General features: G+C 40.1%; 1 protein-coding gene across 1 annotated transcript in view; it reads right to left on the reverse strand.

Moving 5' to 3' along the window:
* Positions 1-14274, reverse strand: part of SUCLG1 (succinate-CoA ligase GDP/ADP-forming subunit alpha) — a 31180-nt gene extending 16906 nt beyond the window's left edge. The window contains exons 1-2 of the mRNA XM_004742301.3: positions 14118-14274; positions 4626-4729 (exon numbers count right to left, since the gene is read on the reverse strand). Of these exons, the coding sequence (XP_004742358.1) occupies positions 4626-4729; positions 14118-14214 (201 nt within the window). The 5' untranslated portion in view covers positions 14215-14274. The remainder of the gene's footprint in view (positions 1-4625; positions 4730-14117) is intronic.

Consider the following 14274-nt stretch of genomic DNA (forward strand, 5'->3'; position numbering starts at 1 on the left):
ATTTGGTCACACAGATTCATTGTTATGGGAGCTTGTCCTGCGCTTTGTACGAGGTTTAGCAGCATCCCTGGCCCCAACTCAGTAGATTCCAGTACCATGCCTTTCTCTCCACCCCTACCAGCTGTTGTGATAACCCAAAATATCTCCACAAATTGAAAGATTATTTTTCACTAGGCTTCCCCTGGTTTTCCTCTTTTCTTTTTCTCTCCTCAGACTTCTCTTTTTCATATAAATTTGTACCCTTGGTGATCTCATCCCCTATCAGGGCAATAAACATCATTCATATGGCGACCCTTCTCATACACGCGCACGCGCGCACACACACACACACACACACCCATACCCAGCCTGGACCTTTGCCTTGAGCTCTAAACTCACACTCTCGACTGCCTATGTCACATCTCCACTTGGAGAACTAGCAGGCATCTCAAACTTAATGTGCCCAAAACCAAATTCCCAATCATTCCTCCCCACACTCCACCCCATCTTGGTTAATGACAATTCCACTCTTAACAGATGTTCAGAACAAAAACACTGAAGCTATCTTTGATTCTCTATCTCACATCAGGCACACTATTGCACTACCTTCAAAATATAACTGACAATGTCTCAATCCCTTCTACTGCTACCATGCTGGTCTAAGTCATCATCAACTCTTGACAGAATACTGCCCCTGGCTCCCTTTCATCTTTCTCAACACAGCAGCCAGAATAATGCTGTTAAGACATAAGCAAGATCGGATCATTCCTCTGATCATAACTGTCCAGGGGCTTTCCACTTCTTTCACAGTAAAAGCCAAACTCCTTATACTGACTCCTAAGTCAATATTCAGCCTACATCCTCACATCAAAACTCCTTAACTGCCTGGCCTCATTTACTGTTCTCCCGCTGCTCATTTCACTCCATTCACCCTGGTCTTATGACTTCCACACACAACAGGCACAGTCCTGCCTCCGGGCCTTGCTATCTCTTTTGCCTTGAATGCACTTCCCTTCAGATCTGCTGCTTTACTCCCACATTTCGCTTAGATCTTGACTAAGGTCAGGGTTCCCCTGACCACCTAACATAAAATTCCCCCTTCCCCATCCTGATCACACCTCTGCACACAGTCACACATCTCTACCTCTGGTTTATTTTTTCCACAGCATTTATACTTTCTAATATACCACATAATTTTGTGGTATGCTCTGTTGGTTGATTTTGTTGGTATGTTTCTTTCCCTCCCACCACTAAAATGTAAATTACACGAAGGAAGTGATTCTGTCTACTTTTTACACTGAGAGGTGGTACCTAACCCAACACATGACATACAGTAGACATTCAATAAGCAATTGTTGAAACTGAATGGCTACGTGGTCATTCTATAGGGACCTGAAAATGCAAACCCAACAACTCAAGTTCTATTGAAGGCCTAATAGTCGGGGCTAAGAGGGACTTCAGAAATTTCCTGATTCAACTTCTCCGTTTTTCAAAACAGGAAACTTAGCCTCAAGCATGTTAACTAACTTGTCTAAAGTTAATGATGGAGTTTTGAAAAGAACCCAAGCCAATGCTCTCTCTGTAAGTGATGCTATTCAAAGTGTAATCTGTAGAACCCTGCAGATCTGCAGTGAGATAAACACAAAAAGAAAAAGAATAAAAAATTACAAAAAAGAATACAAAAAAACAAAAATAAAAAAATAAGAGAAAAATTAAATTAATTAAAACAAAATAAAAGAGAATGTTTGCAAACTTTTATAGCAATATAATATTGCTGCAACTTTTACTGTATTTTGCAAAAAATATTGATCTGCATTATATTGGAAATTAAAAGCAAACAGACAACTGAACTGGTCTTTCATTCCAGACAGTTTGAGAAGCACTGCCCTAGATCACTACTTTGTTAGATAAATTCAAATGGACCAATTTTTTAGTCCTAATATAACGGTAAACAAGGTAAACAAAGACATTTCCTGTTAGTAAGTTTATTTTCCTTAGTTTTCCTATCATCACCAGTTACGAACACAGATACTTTCAGCAGCTCAAACCATCTTAAAGCCAATACAAGAAATTCCACCCACTGGAGGCCTGCATTATTGAAATCTACTCCAAAATACAAATATTCCTCATTCATATGGGGAACAATGTATACACCAAATAAAAGAACTAACAAGATACAATGTAGATTTCTTGTGAAAATAAACCCTAAATTTCAGACCTTACTGTTATCTCTATACTAATACAATCTTAACTCACAAATCTGAGACAAGTAAAACTCCCAATTAATTAAATTTAAAAACAGTGAATGAGAAACAATGTACTTGCAGGTAACTGAAAGACAATGAAACCAACCTTGGATTTCAGTATTTAGGCAAACCACCACTTAAATCAGGAAGCAGGAACAGTTCCAAATATTGCTTACACCATGGGCAATGGCTCTTTTTTTTTTTTTTTTCAAAGATTTATTTATTTATTTGACGGAGCAAGAGAGATCACAAGTAGGCAGAGAGGCAGGCAGAGAGAGGTGGGGGAAGCAGGCTCCCCACTGAGCAGAGAGCCTGACGTGGGGCTTGATCCCAGACCCTGAGATCATGACCTGAGCTGAAGGCAGAGGTTTAACCCACTGAGCCACCCAGGCGCCTCTGGGCAATGGCTCTTTTAAAAAAAGATCAGAGGTTAAGATGTCACAGGATCATATAAAATTTAGCAAACAAACAAAACAACATATATAATAAACTTATGTGAGGAATTTGGATTAATCAAAACACTTGATTAAACGCTAACACAATTAATATATAATCAAAAAGGGACTATGATTTTAATTGGCAAAGGATACAATGTACTTCAAATCTTAAATGAGCATCAATTTTCTTTAGAATATACAGATGTGGAAGTGATACTGATAAAATATATGGCTATCAAAATAATGAAACCAATTTTACCTATGAACAAAATTTCAAAGTTTTGGGTGTTCCTTTTTTTTTTTTTTAAGATAGTAGAGGAACAGAAGAAGATCCAGTTATTTCAGAAAAATAACACAGTATTATGTCCAATTACTTCAGAAAGAAGTAAAAAAGTGAAAGGACATTTTATATGAAACAACCTTCCAACCAAATTCATTTAAAAAAAAAAAAAAAAAACCCTTGTAGAATTTTAAAGCAATTTAAAAACAAAAGTTACAGAAGTTTGGATATTTAGGTATTATCCTATAGATCAAAGTTTGGAAAACTATGGCCTAAAGGTCTAGCCTGCCACTGGTTTTAGAAACCATTTTACTGGTATGCAATCACCATTCACTGACATACTGTCTATGGCTGCTTTTGCTGCTACAGTGCTTTTGGGTTGTTGATACAGCATGGCCTACCAAGCCTAACATTTTCATCTGGTCCTTTTCCAGAATAAACTTGCAGACTCCTGCTCTGCAAGGAGCAGAGAATGGATATACCCAAATACCACAGAATGGACATGAAAATTATTATTATTCTTTTTTAAAGAGTATATTTATTTATTTGACAAAGACCACAAGTAGGCAGAGAGGCAGGCAGAGAGAGAGGGAAGCAGACTCCTTGCTGAGCAGAGAGCCCAATGCAGGGCCGGTCCCAGGACCCTGAGACCATGACCTGAACCGAAGGCAGAGGCTTAACCCACTGAGCCACCCAGATGCCCTGAAAATTCTTTTAATTACAGAAAAATCATTAACTTTTAAATCACACACAAAAAAATCATGAACTGTTTTTATTTTGCCATGTCTTCTTTTAATAATGAAAGGGATACTCTGGGTTAAGGCTCATGGCTATCCTCTAATTGATTTGGTGATAGTCCTTTGTTTTCAAAAAAAATCCACATCTACTTTGGTGGAACTACAAATCTGTACAAATGTTTTAAAGGGTAACCTAGTGATAGCTATTAAAGTTCTAAATACACAGAACCTTGAGATTCAATTTTTCTTTTATGAATCTATTTTATAGATTATATATAAATGTAGCATATACATTATGGAGTAACATGACAGGAAGGAGGGAAAGGACACTCTTATGTTGCATTTTATTGTGGAATCACATTGCAAATATATTTAGAACTTAGCAAATTCTGTGATGTAAGTAGGGATAGGGAGAGACAATGAATATAAGTGAATGAGAACAAGTTAAAATACTTCAGGCAATTTTGCTTGCTAGTCCCCTCAAAGACCATTTGGCCAGAGAAAGTATAAGATGAGACAAGTCAGCGTGCTGCTTCTTCTGTGTGTCTCGGTTCCCATGCGCCTGACTGGGCTGGAGCATTTCCCCACATCATCCTGTGTTTAACAGGACACAAGCCATTCATTTTACCTAGTTTTTAATTAAACAAATGGTAATGTACTACAAAGCTGGAGGAAAACCAGTGGTGTGAAACTTGCTGAAAGAGAGTATCTGAGTTTCCAACATAATGTGCTTGTAGGAAGGGATTTTCAAGATAAGTTTAAACACAATTTTCATCTTACAGGCTGACTATCACACCAAACCCCCGCCTAAGATACAACTCCATCGCTGTACTGTATACTCTTCTGCAACAATCATATAACTTTTGTGATTATTAAAAAAAACAGAAAATAGTTTAATGTTCCTGTATCTGTAATATGCATCTTTATAAAACATCTTGACACATACCTGCTTACCAGTGAAACCCTGGCAAATAACTTTCGTATTTTTATCAATATAGAGATGTTTCCGGGAAGCTACATAGGAACAATGCCGAATTCCATTCTGTTGCACTGAAAAGTAAAGAAAATATGACACATTATAATTTTCTTCAAACTTTCGGACCATGAACTCAACTCAGTGACAAAAAAAAAATCCTCTCATACAGAGGCTACCTTGTGGTCATGGCAACTTCAGATTAGACACGAAGACTACAGAAAGAGAGAAACAAAAAAAAACACCTTTCTATTTTCCAGAACACCCTCTTTACCAAGAACTATTATGCAGCTTGTTCTAAATGTATAAAGAAAAGCTTAAGTTTATAACTGTCATTCCTCAGAAGGAAAACTGGGGCTCAAAGACTAATGACTCAAATTTAATCCAGGGATGGCAAACTAGGTATCACTTGTACTAACTATGTTTGCTAAACAGCCACACCCTTTGCCCATTTTACGCAATCTTTTTTTTTTTTTAAGTTTATTTATCTTCTTAGTAATCTCTACACCCAATGTGGGACTCAAACTCGCAACCCCAAGATCAAGAGCTACATGCTCTTCTAAGCCCAGCAGGCACCCTTTACCCAACCTGTTTAAGCTCCGCATATAATACGTAAGCTAAGAGGTACACTTTGTTGGGAGAACTTGTAGGAACTATTCTGCAACTCATTCCCCAAAACTATATTAAACGTTAACATTAAATATTAAGATTAAACCTTAAATCAAAGATAAAGCTTGTCTGATATATAATCCAAAGTTACTTAATTTGATATCTTCTGATGTAAGACACCAGACCTTACATAAAGATGAGATAAGGAAAATAAAATAAATAGATGAAGGGAAAAACATGTAATAAACATCTAACTTATCTTCAGCAACTTACCTCAACAAAAACTGAGAAATCTATGTATTCATAACAGCTCACAGTATTTCAACAGTCAGTTAAAAGTAGGGCATAGATGAATTAAAATTGTGGGCTACTTTCTGACTACTTTTAAACCTTCATTTCAGGTCCAACTTGCTGTCTGTGTGGCCCATCCCTGACCCTTTCAAAGTGTCAGGCCTTCTTCCTACCACTGAGGTAGCCCATAAAAGCTAGCTCCAGAAAAGAACGTCTCATCACGTATTTGTCCAGGGTCCATTCGAGCTTTCTATCTTGAATCACTGCTTCATGCCCTCCTCAATCCTCAGAACTTAGGTTCCATAATTGATTGCATCTGGCCCTCCAGGCATCTCTTGAGTTGTCTTCAACTCCCATGTTAATGTCTGCTTCTAACTCTGAATTTTGGAATGTCCTATACCTCTAGGAAAGAGACAGGCCAGGATTTTGCTCTTACCAAGGGGAAAAGGAATTTTCTGTGTGCATACGGATCTGCTGGGTAATAGACAGCTGCCTTCTCAGACTAGATTATGCTGAACAGGGAGCCATGAGAGGGCACTGAGGGTCAAGTCCTGCCACAGTAGGCACAGCTAAGCACCTGAACCCTGGCACAGCAGACACTACAAAGGGATTTTACGGTGTCAGGGCCCACCCCAGCCAGTGCTGCTACTTAAGGCTCATTCTTGCCTGTGGCTCCCACTTCTCCCAGCTAGAGACCCACAATCACTATACTTGTGGAAGTATTTCTGCCGCTATTCCTGGCAGAATCTGTTCCACCAGTCCTTCCTATTCCTGGAATCTTCAACACATGGTCCATCTATCAGAAGTTTTCAGACAGGATAGCAGATTTGATTATAAGATCCAATCTTAAGATATCTGGAGCCCACACTTATTAAAAGGAAACCGTTGCTTTTTGAAGGTTGGGCCTCCACAAGTATTCTTATACTCAGTCTTAAGTAAGGATCAATCAGTTCACCTCTCCTTCCACAGAGGCAGGGGTGGCCTGGTCACCCTGAGAAAAAGCAGGTCTGCCTACATCCACAAAGCATGACTCAATAGCAGAACTAAGATCACTCTCTTTTCCTACTCCTACTCCAGACCTACTGGATCAACCCTGTGAAGCTCAGGGCTTCTAAACCCAAGATCTCTAGTGCCCATAAAAACTGCATCAGGAAGTGTGATGACTAGCAATTCACCTTCCAGTTTCCTAGCCCTTTGGTACTGCTCAGACTATGCAGTGACCCTGACAGTCTAAACCTTTGGGAAGCCGACTAGGGAGACTTGCCGTGTGCATGTGTATGCGCATGTGCATGTGATCTCCTATCTACAGCTGCAGTGAGCTGGAATTAATACTCTCTCATCACTTTGGGCCAAACCCAAAATCTATATTCAAACATAAGAAATTTCTGATCATATTTGGGCCTGACAAGAAATGTATATGCTGCCAGACCAGGTATCACTGGTACTGAAATGAGAGGTTGCTAGAATAGTCAAGCACATATTCCAGTTTCCTGAGTTGTCATCAATTTTTTATTCAATCAGCCATCGGGGAACACCTATGCCAAGCCACAAAGTCAAGTATCAAGGATAAAGTGTTGAATAAGAGAGTCTCAGTCCTCAAGGAATTCACAATCCACCTGAACTGATATAAAACAGGACATAAGCGCACAGTATGAAAAGTACTGTGGCAGGAATAAGTCTTGGACATTTGGGGCATATACACTCTGGGACACCTGGGTGGCTCAGTCAGTGCAGCATCTGCCTTCAGCTCAGGTCATGATCTCAGGGTCCTGGGATCAAGCCCCTCATAGGGCTCCCTGCCCAGTAGAGTGTTTGCTTCTCCATCCCCCTCTTTCTTTGTCCCTCCCTCACTCCTGTGCATTCTCTCTCTCTCCTAATAAATAAATAAAATCTTTATGAAAAAAATGTCCTCTGAAACCCAAAGGAAAACCTGAGACACCCCCAGCAAGCCATGATGGTACTCTATTATCACCACAAATGGTCTTTTAATCCCAGAAACTCGCCTCACACCCGACGAACGTGTCTTAGCCCTGGATCTTACACCAAGCGCACTCTCCCAGCTACCGTGACTGTGAGGAAGGAAGACCTAACCCACACAGACTGGCTGTAGTACACTGTAATTCTCCTCACCTTAATTTCTGCCTCCTCTACAGCTCTGAGATAGAAATAATGCAAAATATGCTTACATTCCAAGTCGAAGCCACCAAATTCTAAGTTACTTGCATCATTCTCCTCATTCTTCCCTACTTTATAATATCCAAAATCCAGAATCACAGATTGCAGGCTCCCCATGAAAGCAACCTGTCCTCAACCCCACCCCTGCACCTCTTCACCTTCCCTCCCACAATCTACCCCCCCATTCTCTTTCTTTCTTTCTTTCTTTTTAAGATTTTATTTATTTATTTGACAAACAGAGATCACAAGTAGGCAGAGTCAGGCAGAGAGAGGGGTGGAGCAGGGAGGCAGGCTCCCTGCTGGGCAGAAAGCCTGAGGTGGGGCTCGAGCCCAGAACCCTGCTAGAGCCCAGAACCCTGCTAGCGAAGGCAGAGGCTTTAACCCACTGAGCCACCTAGGCGCCCAGCCCAGCTCTCTTTCAAGTGGGCTGGTAGAGCACAAGCCCCTAGCTGCTATAAACATTAAATCTGTCAGACCAGCTCTTTGAATTTTCTTTCCCCACTTGATTTCCTCCCCACCCAAACCAAATGCCCTAAGTAATGAAAAATAGCCTCTTCCACTTCTGCTGAAGAATGCAAACTGATTTACAGTGCAAATCTTCAATCGTCTGTCTACCGCTAAAAGATGCTCAAACTACCAAGTATCTAGAATAAATTATTCCATAAAGTTAAAATCCAGAACATAGGGCATACAATAATGGTCAAACCATTTTGCAAATATCTCTCACATTTCAATGACAGAGTCAATGTACTCAACATCTCCCTGAGAATTTCACTAGCGTTAATTCATAGAAGTTCACATTTAAATAAAACACTGCACAGTGAGGAATCTTTAAATCTTCACATGACATTCCTGACTTGTGAATATAATGAGGGGTGTTTAAGGGATCTGAGATTAAGAAGAATGGAACCTGAAAACACTTCCATGTGGTATATAGCACTTATGCCACACGCCGTAAGTGGGGGGATGCACACATTTTGTTACTCCCTTTACTGCATTACTTCTAAGAAAATTATTTAAGGTTAAATTTAGTTCATGATTATTTCAAGTATCATCTATATACTCTAGAATTTCTAACTGTAAATGGAATGACTATAAGGCCCATGCCTTGTATACCATGGTGTCTCCCATATGGTACAGTGACTTACAGAGTTGGAGTACAAAAAATGATTCACTGAATCTAAGGACAGTATATAAAAAGCACACTTATAAAAAGCAGAATGTCCTAAGTTCCATCTCTTTTTTTCCCACTTAGGAGAAAAACCTACATCCATTTTTGGATCATAGGCTTCCCTGAAATTATTATGAAGATTGTACAGAAGTCCAGCCTAAATGCTATAAGCAGTCCTCAAAGCTCTTATCTTAATCCATTACAAACTCCATACTAACATTTAAAAAAAAAAAAAAAACAAATAAAATCCAGAAGTACTAATGTAACACAACTGGACTATTTCACAATAGGAGAGTTAAGGCAGTAACAGACCATGAAGAGTCTTCTCATAATATTTAACAGACAAGGAAATAACTTGGGCAACAGGAAGCACCACCAAGGTAGAGCCCAAAGCCTTACAGAAAAACAGAATAAAGGTCATGAACAAGAAACAAAACTAAAGACAGACAAATGATAAATCAACAGACGATGAGATCTCTAACTTAACTAAGAAAATGAGCATTTATTAGGGCAGCGGGAAGGCCTGAGGCTGGACACCAGGAAGAATTTCCCAATGAAGGCCATAGCTGCCACATCTTGGGTCACCTCCAGGGAAGGTGGTGGTGTCACCTTCTCTTCAAATTCTTAGAAACGAAGGCCTAACCCTGGGACTGTATTCCGGGAGCATCTGAGAACTGCTCTGAAGAATCAGACAGGCCTGGGCCTGAGTTTTTACTCTGCTGCTCACCAACCATTGACCTGAAACAAATCTTTTGATCTCCCTTAACCTCAATTTTCCCTTCTATAAATGGAGTAGCTGCCCATAACAGCACCACTATTCTGTGATTGATATGAGATTATGATTGGGTAAACTGGGTAGCAAAGTAGCTGGTATGCTCCCAATATCGGATGCACATCCTACATGAACACAAAGGTAAAACTATTTCCTAAAAAGAAAGAACATATGATTCATATTTTAAAATAAGTCCAATGTTGGGGCACCTGGGTGATTCAATCAGTTAAGCATCCGACTCTTGATTTCCGTTCAATCAAATCTCAGGGTTATGAGATGGAGTCCCATGTCCGGCTCTGCGCTGAGCATGGAGCCTGCTTAAAATTCCTTCCCTTTTCCCTTTGCTCCTCCCCTCCTTCTCTCTCTCACCCTCTCCCTCTAAAAAAAAAAAAAAAAAAAAAAAAAATCCAATGATTTATTTTATATATCTCCTCATGCATATCCTGTTTATCAATAAATATATTAATCCATGTCTACATGTAGTGTGTACAGACATGCTTGTAAATTTTAACCATAACATTTTTAAAGGAGCAGCCTCCCTGTAAAAAAAAAAAAATGGGGATAGTAATACTATGTACCTCATTGGCAATATGAGAATTAAATGAGTTTATAATATAAAAAGCACATAGAACAATGCCTAGGGTACGGCGAGTGCTATTTCATTATTAGCTCTCTATTATCATTATGATTACCAATGCAGAATGAAAAGACCATACTGCTTCGAGGTGTTCTTTGTGCCAAGCTATCTGCCCAGTACTAGGAATTCAGGAGCAAACAAGATGGACTCTGGTCCTACCCACATGAAGCATCCTACCCTCTAAGACAGCTAAACAGTAAACAAAGAAACACAAACTACAGAAGTTGCAAACTGTAACAAAGGCTATGAGAGAAACAGGCTGAGTAATGTGAGAGACATGTGCCTTCAAGAAGGGTGATAAATTTGTATCCGTTAGCCACATGCTGAGTCCTCCTCCCCAAAGAGAGCAACCACAGCATTTAGAAGATGGCTGTGGGATGCATGACGAGAGGTCGGGCCAGAGAGCACATGCGCAGATGTGACTCAAACCATAGCCTTGTATGATCAGGACCATGCTCCCAATCAGTAATCTGAATCTCTGTTCATGAAAATACTTCTCTTCCAAAGTCACCTCGCAAACTGTGTCCTTGTGTCCATGCATGCACTCATCAATAAATGGTTATTCATTAATTACATATATTATATATACATTATTATATATACATAATATATATAGGACATCACGGTTCCTACCTATAGAACCTTATAGCAGAGTAACTCAGCAGCCACTTACTCCCAAACCCCAAACAATCCACTGTTCAAATGCAAAATTATATATTCATTTAATATATACTTACAAATTAAGCTAAGCTGGCCCAAAGTGCCATATTTCATCAAATCTAAAATACCACTTAAGTACTAATAAATACTAGCAAGAAAGAAAAAATGCTGCCAATTTACTGTAGATACCATCAATTATAAGAAATATCCAATTTTAGAAATGTTAGAAAGAAAAAAAAAATGGGTCAATAGCAACATTCCTGTCCTCTGGTAAAATGAAATTGTTCTTCTATGCTTACAAACATTATTTTGAACACCCCCAATTATGTTCCTACGGAAGAATGAGTTTGAGGTGAGAAAGTCGAATTGCTTTCTCATGGTTGCACTGGTACATTCAGATCAAGACTATTTTGTATTTCTGAAACAGAGATTTGGTCCTTAGATGTAACAGCAACAGACAGTAGTATCAGAAACATCATCGTTGAGGGTCCCTTTTGCCCAACTACACTTCTCAATGCCTGATTTCAAAAGTGGCTTACACAACTTGACAAACACATGGAAAAGGCAGGTGGTAACTTTGAGCAGGGTAGTCACCTGAACAAAACAAGGTGGCCAAAAAGGAAAAAAAGAACTAAAAAGAAAAAGAAAGACTAGAACTTCAGAAAAGGAGACTCACAGTATCACACACCACATACTAGCAGAAAGAATACTGCAGAGTTAGAAGACCAGAGCTCTAATACCCATTCTGACATTGGCCAGGAAACGTTCTGGGTTTATTTCTCGTTTGCCAAACAGATATGGGACCAGCTGGATTAGAAGGTTCACTTTCTGACATTAAAACACCATAACTTGGAGACTCAAAAATACTGGCTCTTATTCCCCACTTATAAGATCTAATTTATAGGAATTCCTGGCTTATGTTTATTATTATTAATTTTTTTAATCCCCTGCCCCCGGTTTATGTTTGAAATGAGCTTGCCTAGCTTTATATTTCTTGAAAAGCTTTACAATCTCAACTTCAAGCGTGCTTATAAAATCCTTAAACTTTCTCATGGAAGAAAATCTTCCTTATTTTTCATTTTATTTTCTCTCCCTACTTCAACTGGACTCTCCCTTTTTTCATAAACTATAAAACTAGTTTGGTTTGGTTTTCAGAAACTATATAACAGGTTTCATAAACTATAAAACCAAGCCAAATTTTTGGCTCCAAAATTTCTAAAATTTCTAAAATTTCTAAACATTCCAACAGGGCTCTGTAAGACATCTACAAATGTTTGAGTTTTGTTCTTGTTTTTTCGTTTTTCCTAACTCAAATCAATATTGCAACACTTGTGACCTTTAGCACAAATGTACCATCAACTGAAACTTAAGATAACAGAGGAAACAAAATTTGCTAGCCATCTGCAGGTCTATTACTAATCTTAGAGCCTAAATAATTTGTGACCACCTTTTAAAAAAGTTTATAAGGTGATATTGTTGTGGCTGTTTTTCTAGTGGGAGTGGAAATGGGCTTAAACATGTGGCATGAGAAACAGAAGATTTTGAGGATTTAGAGGTTTTTCTGTATTAAACACTATAGTCTTGCATAAATACAGGAGATAACTTGATTCAGATCTCAGACCTCTCCAACCCTTAATAACAGATTAATCACATGACTAGGATACACTCCAGCAACAGAAAGCTAAACTAGATGATCCTTTAAGGTCTTGTGGTCCTGACAGTCTAAGAAAAAAGAACTTCCAGCTCTGAGAAAAGGACCGCTAAGGGCAGATTAAAGATCCTGATTCTTTAGACACTTTGCTAGATTCTCCTCCTAAGACAGCAGACCTATCTGAGGCTAGGATTCTTCAGAAAATCTGATATGCAGGACCCCAGGCGAGAATGACCTGGCTGTAACTAATCCCTTTTCAACCTTCCGCCTAGGACACCTTCAAGAGTCCTTTAATTATACAGTAAGAATCTTGAGAAAACTTTCCTAAATAAACCCAATTTTTTCCTACTTGCCAAAGTTATCTAGCCAGAGGTCTGTCCTCATGTTGTCGAGTTAAGTAAGTGCAACTACTGAGTGCATACTTATCCTGGCACACTTTTGGAATGTGATCTTCTCAAGAAATGAATGAAATCTGTCCAATATTCAGTACAAACAGAATCAGGAGTAAAGTGTAAGAAAGGAAGAAAGAAAACTAACTTTAGTTGAGTGTGTATTACATCCCATGTGCCTTATGTAAATTGTTTCAACTATTCTGTACAGTGAACCCGGATTATCCTGTACTGCACCCTTTCTAAGATGTGCATTTTTTCACTTTTTAACATCTCATGTCTGGAAGCATCTGACAACTAATGTCTGGTCACCATTAAGAAAAGCCCCAGGTTTATTACACAGACTGTAAGGGGTTAGCCAGACTTCAAATATGATTTGGTTTGATTCCAAAGTCTCTTTCTATACAGCTTACCTAACAAAGAAGACTTTGAACATAGCAAGAATTTTTAACAGCGTTATTCAAAAACTAGCAACCTTGGGTATTAAGTTTTCAGGGAGTGAGGGGTTCACACCCCTGGTGGAGACACTGCAAACAGTTGGTTAAAGTCCCAGCCAACCCTAAACTTGTAGGAGTATTCTGGGCTATGCTCACTCTGGGGTGCAGAACCCACTTTTCTGCTTAGTCTACAATTTGCAGGGAAAAACAAAAACAAAAACTAAGGGACAGCCTTACCCTCTTCTCCCAATGTGCTACTAAGACATTCCTCCTCCTACCCCTCAATCCAGACACTCACTCTCCCAGCTGAGTTAATCCTGGACCACCTCACCTCTCACTCCCAAACAGGGACAGTTTAGACGCCGCCCCCATCCGGCCATTCATCATCGCGGGGGGGCAGAGCATGCCCCCAAGTCTACAGGGCTCCCACACCCGAATCTTGGCTCGGCCACGCCACTTAACCCAGCTGCCCAGGTCATGTCCCACCCTACAAATCCAGCAAAGCCACTTCCACCCCAGGTGGTCCCCGACTTGGGGCCGCACTCTCGCGCCTCCCAGGCCCCCACCGAGGTCCGGCCCCAGAGGGCCCAGCCGCGGCCTGGACCAGGATGTTGGGCCCGGCGAGGCCAGGAACTCGCAGAGGCCTGGGAAAGAGAGTCTCGGCTGGACTCACGGAGGAAGGAGCGCGATAGAAGGCGGGCGACAGCCATGCCGCTGCTGCCAGAGGCCATGGTCGCGGTGACAGCGACAGCAGCAGGAGCTGCGGTCATCCACCAATGACACTCCCAAGCCCCCGAGGACCTGGCAGGGGCCGAGGTTCCAAGAGGAAA

This window comes from Mustela putorius, unplaced genomic scaffold (assembly GCF_011764305.1).
Source record: "Mustela putorius furo isolate JIRA1106 unplaced genomic scaffold, ASM1176430v1.1 tig00000281_pilon_pilon_pilon, whole genome shotgun sequence".
Classification (NCBI taxonomy): Eukaryota; Metazoa; Chordata; class Mammalia; order Carnivora; family Mustelidae; genus Mustela; species Mustela putorius.